General features: G+C 58.3%; 1 protein-coding gene across 1 annotated transcript; it reads right to left on the minus strand.

The window, feature by feature from the left end:
* Positions 1-405: 405 nt before the first annotated feature.
* On the minus strand, positions 406-5,802 carry LOC136049391 (glutamine synthetase). Its single transcript, XM_065737651.1, has 6 exons — positions 5,602-5,802; positions 5,043-5,204; positions 3,795-3,941; positions 2,906-3,033; positions 1,264-1,463; positions 406-1,133 (listed from the first exon to the last, which is right to left on the minus strand). Exons 1-6 carry the CDS (start codon positions 5,765-5,767, stop codon positions 812-814), a joined length of 1,125 nt encoding a protein of 374 aa, XP_065593723.1. The 5' UTR covers positions 5,768-5,802; the 3' UTR covers positions 406-811.
* Between the last annotated feature and the right edge of the window lie 288 nt (positions 5,803-6,090).

Here is a 6,090-nt window from a genome sequence, read left to right on the forward strand (position 1 = left end):
AGGGGCATCACCCCAGAGGTACAGTGAGGGCATCACTCAGCTCCATCGCTCACCCCCAGCTGTCCCCACAGGCTGCCCCCCACCCGCCGTGTGCACTGCTGACTCAGCAGCTCCGTGTAAACACCCGCCAGCTGCTGCCCCAGCCATTGTTTGCTCAGGTTGTGCCGCTCTGTTTGCCTTGTGGGGATCACGATGGAAGGAGATGGGCTTTTGGACGTGGCAAATGGGGCAGCACAGTCCCCGCAGCATCTAAGTCCTGCCCCAGGGCTCCTCCAGCATCTCAGCTCCAGCACTGCCCAGTCCCAGCAGCAGCAACCCATCAGCATGACCTAAACTAAACCCTGCACGTTGCTCTAGGAGCTACAGAAAAATGCACCTGTGGCAGTATAACACAGCCACCACACAGCCAGGAAAATTCTTTATTATCATTTCCTTGCAACAGAGATACTGGAGAAAAAAAAAAAAAAAAAGAAAAAAAAAAGCACACACCCTGCCCAGGTGCAAACAGCAGCAGCTGCAGCTTCCATGTAGGAATCTATGTACATCACAGTGTAAAGTCCATCAGAAGAAAAAAAATTCCATCCCTGTTTTAAAAAATCCTCCCCAGGCATAACCTAAAACCAGGAGCCAGGAACCAGAAAAAGTGGTTGAGAACATAGGTCGGGCCCCTCCCTCTCACTATACAATGCATACGATTTCTAAGGCGACGTTCCACAAAACCAGAAGCGAGGTTCCTAAAGAGTCTGAGTTCACAGCTGAGAGCACAGGCACCATTAGTGTCAACACAAAAACCCTCACCCCTCCCACGGCCTCAGTGCTCGGCGTACTCCTTGGTCTCCACCCCGGTCTCGTTGAGCACCGTGGTCCTCATGATGGCCTCAGTGACCGCGTAGGGGTCGCAGTTGGCCGCTGGCCGCCGGTCCTCGAAGTAGCCGAAGCCGTCCTGGCCCACCTGGCGTGGGATGCGGATGCTGGCTCCACGGTTGGCCACGCCAGCAGAGAACTCAAAGATGTTGGAGGTCTCGTGGTGGCCGGTGAGCCGCCGGGAGTTGTCCCTGCCGCCCCGCGGGTCGTAGACGCAGATGTGGTAGTCATGCCGCTTGCTCAGCTTCTCAATGGCGGCTTCGATGTGTCTACGGGGGATGGATGGGGTCAGGTTTGGCACAGGGACGTGCCCAAGCCACCGCACGTGACAAGTGGCTTTTAATATCAGATGCTCAGCGCATTGCCCCAACCCTCCTGGCTGCAGCCCCAAGGACTCACTTGAGGCCTCCCTCCTTCCGCATCTCCTCGGTGCTGTAGTTGGTGTGGCAGCCGGCCCCGTTCCAGTTGCCGGTCATCGGTTTGGGGTCCAGAGTGGCCACGACCCCAAAGTCCTCGCAGACACGGTGGAGGATGAAGCGAGCCATCCAGAGGTGGTCACCCATCTCAATGCCCTCGCATGGGCCCACCTGGAATTCCCACTGGAAGAGAAAGAGAACGAAAGAGAATGTGTCGGGGGGGTCAGGTTGGTGCCACATGGTGGGGCAGATCCTGCTCCCGTTACTCCAGCAACACCTGACAGCATGGGGAACAGCTGAGCTTTATAAATTGCCATGAAATCCACTGGGTACTGGAACTGTGCGGTGGGTGGAAAGTTCCAGTGCTGCCTCATCTGAACTGTGGCCAGAATGGAAAGTTTTCTGCCTGAAGTCAATTATCTCGAGGTGCTGCAATAAGGGTCCGAACACAACAGCCCCTTGAGCTCCCAAGGCCCACAACAGACTATGATCTCTGATCTTCTCCTGGAATGGGACACCCCAGGGTGAGCTCCTTGAGGTTCCTTGCTGACCAACGCTGAAGAAGAGGAGCCTTCTGGGACAGATCCCATCATCCAGGGAGAGCTCAGGAAAGGGAAGGTGAGAAATGCACCAGGGGAAGAAGGTCCTGAGCATGCAGCTGAGGGTTTAGGAACATGCCCTCAGATACCCTGCACTGCTTCGTTTGAACTCATCCATTCTCAAACCTTCAACTAAGTTTCTGTATTCAAGTGCAGTAAATTCCACTGAAGCACTGAATCATAGAATCAAAGCATGGTTTAGGTTGGAAGGAACCTTAAAGATCATCCAGGTACAACCCGCTGCAGTGGGCTGGGTGCCCCCCAGCAGATCAGGCTGCCCAGGGCCCCATCCACACCTTGAGCACCTCCAGGAATGGAGCACCCGCAGCTTCTCTGAGCAATCATTGCCCTCAGCTAGCTAATGATTAAGTGCTGATGAAGCGCTCTAAAGACTCATGCAACCTAACCTTGTGATTTATCATAGAAGTATTAATAAACCCTAAATTGCTGCTAAAACCAGAGTTGTGCAAAAGATCTATCCACGACAGCATGGGATTGAAAATGCCCCTGTGCATCCTTCCTGGGACGGGGTTGCACCACCCACGGTGACTAAGCAGCAGTGACACATCCACAGCCACCAGCACAGCACTGATGGAGCACAGGGTGCTGAGAGCAGCGGAGGGGACAGTGATCACATCAGGGCAAGCAGCAGGCTCATTACGGTTGCAGCGTCCTGCCTCAGCCCCCTGCCAACAAGGCCCCACTTATCAGTGCAAGGGTCCAATTGCCACTAGGCAGTCTGGCCGCCTGCATAAAGCAATCACCTTGAGAAAACATCTGAACTGCTCAAATCCCCTCCAGCCATGCCCAAGACTGCATCCTGCAGGAGGTTCCTCAGGGCAGGACGTGGGCACCCACAGCTCAGTTTGCTGCTGACACTGCTGGGTTAGCCCAGTAACACTAACTCGTGTCCCCCTCTGGAGGCCCAACAGCAGAGAACCCCCTAAGGGGAGATGAGAAACGCATCTGTGGGAAGCAGACCCAGAGCATCGTCATGGTCAGCACCCCGAGCCCTTCAGCACCCACCTGGGAGGGCATCACCTCTGCGTTGGTGCCGCAGATCTTCACGCCTGCATAGAGGCAAGCCTTGTAATGGGACTCCACAATGTCACGCCCGTACACCTTATCCGCTCCAACCCCGCAGTAATAAGGGCCTGGAGAGGAGGTAGAAGGCATCAGGTGAATAAAGCACTGGGGAGGATATCCCAGCAACCTGGGACCACTGTTGGTCACAGAGAATTTATGGGAATCAGAACAGTGCTGCCTCCCACGGTGCATCAGGGTCCCAACCCCAAATCCAGAGCCCAGCGGTGGTGCAACCTCGGCCTTATCTATGCGGCTCAACAGGACTGGCGATGCATGGGGAGGCGACCAAGAGATAAGCAGAGCTGGACTGCATGTGCCCCGCGGCACCACCCTGACTCTCCGAGCCCTTCAGGCTCCAGACATTGTTCCGACAACAGCTGCCATTGTTTGTGCCTTGAAGAGTCAGCGGGCTGCGGTTTCACGGGCTCTTCCTCATTCAGCCAGCCCGGATCTCCTCCCCGCCTGGGGGAAGGGAGATGTTGCAAGCAGCCCATCCCGGAGAGCCGGGCTGGGGAAGGCGGGTTGGGAAACCCCTGGCCCCCTCCCAGGAGGTGCTGGGCTCGTGCACCCAGCCGGTCCTTCCTCCAGCAGCTGCGGGGAGATTTTTCCGGCAGAGCTCTCCAGCCCTTGACAAACAAGTCGCGCAGCCAAGAGCTGTTTGTGCAATGGGGTCCGGCTCACGTGAGCCGGGGGGGGCAGCGGGGAAACAGCTCCAGACCTCCTCCCACCCACCACAGGGAAGCACCGGCAACGGGATGGGGATGCGTGCTGTAGGACTGCGTTCCCCATGGAGTGAGTATCGGGGCTGGGGCTGCAGGAAGGCACTCACCCTGCGGGCCGGGGAAGCCGTTGTCAGGCCAGCCATAGGGGTGGCCATTGACACCCAGCAGAGTGTACTCCTGCTCCATCCCGAACCAGGGGTGGCTGTCCTTCACCAGGTCCATCACCTTCTTGCAGGTGTGCCTCAGGTTGGTCTCTGTGAACAGAGTGGTCCCGGTCAGACTCAGCTCCATCCCTCTGAGCCTCAGCCACTGCCAAGCCCTTCCCAAGCCACAAGGAAAGTGTTGAGAGAATTCCCCCTCCTGCAGAGCTCTCTGCCCACCGGGCTCCTCCCTGCAGAGCCACTGCATGGCCGCAGCAGTAAGCCACACACCCATTAAGTCACCCCTAAACCACAACCTCCGGTCCATAAATCATAGAACAATTAAGGTTGGAAAAGACCTTGAAGATCACCATGTCCAGCTACGAGTATCTTAGAGTTGTCTTCCTCTTGCACATGAAGGCAGCAAGGACACATCCACCTGTCCCTGGCACAGCTGTGAACAGGGTCTCCCATCTCCCATTATGTCTCTGCTCCCATACTCAGCCTCACATTAGCACTCCTCATCCCCATAGCCCCGGGCACAGAGCCGACCCTGGACAACATGACACGAGGTGCTTAACAGGGCCCAAATCCAACTCCAGCGCTCAAGGCTGGCTGCCACCTCTCTTAAAGCCACCACTGAGCAGGGTTCCCAGCCAAAACCCTTCCTCCAAGGCTCCCCTCCTCCAGCTGCAGCTTTATCAGATGTGCAGACAAACGGGCTGCCGGGACTGCAGACTTCTGCCCTCGCCGATAAGTCCTTGTGCTTGCAGGACACCCTGTGCTTGACCGCGCCATCTCCTGCCTGCAGTTCCCTTCCTGCAGCCGTCCACCGAGCCGGCACAGCACAACGCACCACTGCGTCCACCCCCGACTGCTCTGAGCACCACTTTCCATCTGCAGTTCCCTCTTATTTACAAAGACAGAGCGCCGGTGCTCAGCACAGCCCCGCAGGGCTGGGTGTGCTCAGGATCAGTCCCCAGCTCACCCTGTCCCTTCTGCCCGAGGCAGGCCGGCACTCCTGCTTGTTGCAGCACCTCCAAAACGCATCGCTGCGTGCACCCACAGCACTTCCAGTTCAGAGCCTTAGGCCAAGCACTCAGAGCAGTCTGACAAAGAGCAGCATCAGTGCCAGCAGTCCCCTTGGATAAGAAGGCACCGCAATTTATCCCGGGGCCACCAGCATTAAGAGTTATTAATGCCACCGATGCTCACCTGCGGGTTTCCTGTTGTACTTCAGCACTTCGCACAGCACCAGCTTGTTGGGGTCCAGGCAGAAGGGGTCCCTGAACATGCACACGGGCACCAGGAACATGTCACTGTTGGAGCCCTCTGCCTGCGCTGTGCTGGAGCCGTCAAAGTTCCACTCGGGGACGTCTGTGGGGTGGGAGAGGGGCAGGGAGAGGAGCGGGGTTGGAAAGGAGGTATCTCATGTGTGAGGGGCTGCTGGCTTAGACACGGAGTGGGGCACGCAGGAAGGTTTGGGGGCATAGGATGGGCTCACGGTGTGCCACGTAGCAGCACAGCCCCACACCCGTTTGCCCACGGCTGGGCTGAGGAGCTGGTGGCCCCCTTCCCACCCAGCACTACTGACAGCCTGCAGGCTGAGCACGCTGCAGCCGGATATTTACACTACTGCTTATATAACACCCCCTGTGCAACAGCACTGCCACGCTACCAGGACAGGTGAGCACCACCTCCCGTGCCCAGAGCTCTTCAGACCTTCATCACGGCCATGCAAACAGCCAGAGGAGGGGAGAGGCAGCGGTGTTACCTTCGATGCTCTTGGGCTCCTTGTCGAGGGTCCTGCTCTTACAGCGCACGCCCTCACCGCTGCCGTCGATCCACACGTAGGTGACCTGCACCAGCCCGCCCTGGGGCAGCCTCATGTACTGCTCCCGCACCAGCTTGTTCAGCCTGGAGCTGTGTGACACCGACATGGCGACGGTCCTGCAGGAGTGGAGCGTGGCATCACCCCTTTGCCCCTTTCTCCCCTCCCTGCGCTTATTGTCCCCCCCAGAAAGCAGTCCCCCCTTCCCCCCCCCAACCCTCCGGCTCCTTGCTGCGCCCGGAGCTCAGCGTCCCCCCGCGGGATTCGAACCCGCGGCCCCGCCGCTCACCGGCCCAACGCTGCCCGTGGCCGCGGCCGCCGCTCTTTATAGGCGGGGGGCGGTGCGGAGGCGGCTCCGCCCCGGGGCGGTAGTGCGGTACGGAGCGGTGCGGTGCAGCTTCGGTCGGACACAAACGCCTGCGGCTGCTGGGT

The sequence above is a fragment of the Cyrtonyx montezumae genome, unplaced genomic scaffold, assembly GCF_038088225.1.
Source record: "Cyrtonyx montezumae isolate F1298 unplaced genomic scaffold, pur_monq_1.0 scaffold_20, whole genome shotgun sequence".
Lineage (NCBI taxonomy): Eukaryota > Metazoa > Chordata > Aves > Galliformes > Odontophoridae > Cyrtonyx > Cyrtonyx montezumae.

What these genes read in the sequence shown, in the direction of transcription:
- LOC136049391 (XM_065737651.1), bottom strand. Translation starts at nt 5,767, where the DNA reads ATGTCGGTGTCACACAGCTCCAGGCTGAACAAGCTGGTGCGGGAGCAG. An exon ending in GTACAACAGGAAACCCGCAG is followed by an intron (nt 3,942 to 5,042) that starts GTGAGCATCGGT and finishes CTCTGTTCACAG; the next exon opens with AGACCAACCTGAGGCACACC. An exon ending in CGGCTTCCCCGGCCCGCAGG is followed by an intron (nt 3,034 to 3,794) that starts GTGAGTGCCTTC and finishes CCTCCTCTCCAG; the next exon opens with GCCCTTATTACTGCGGGGTT.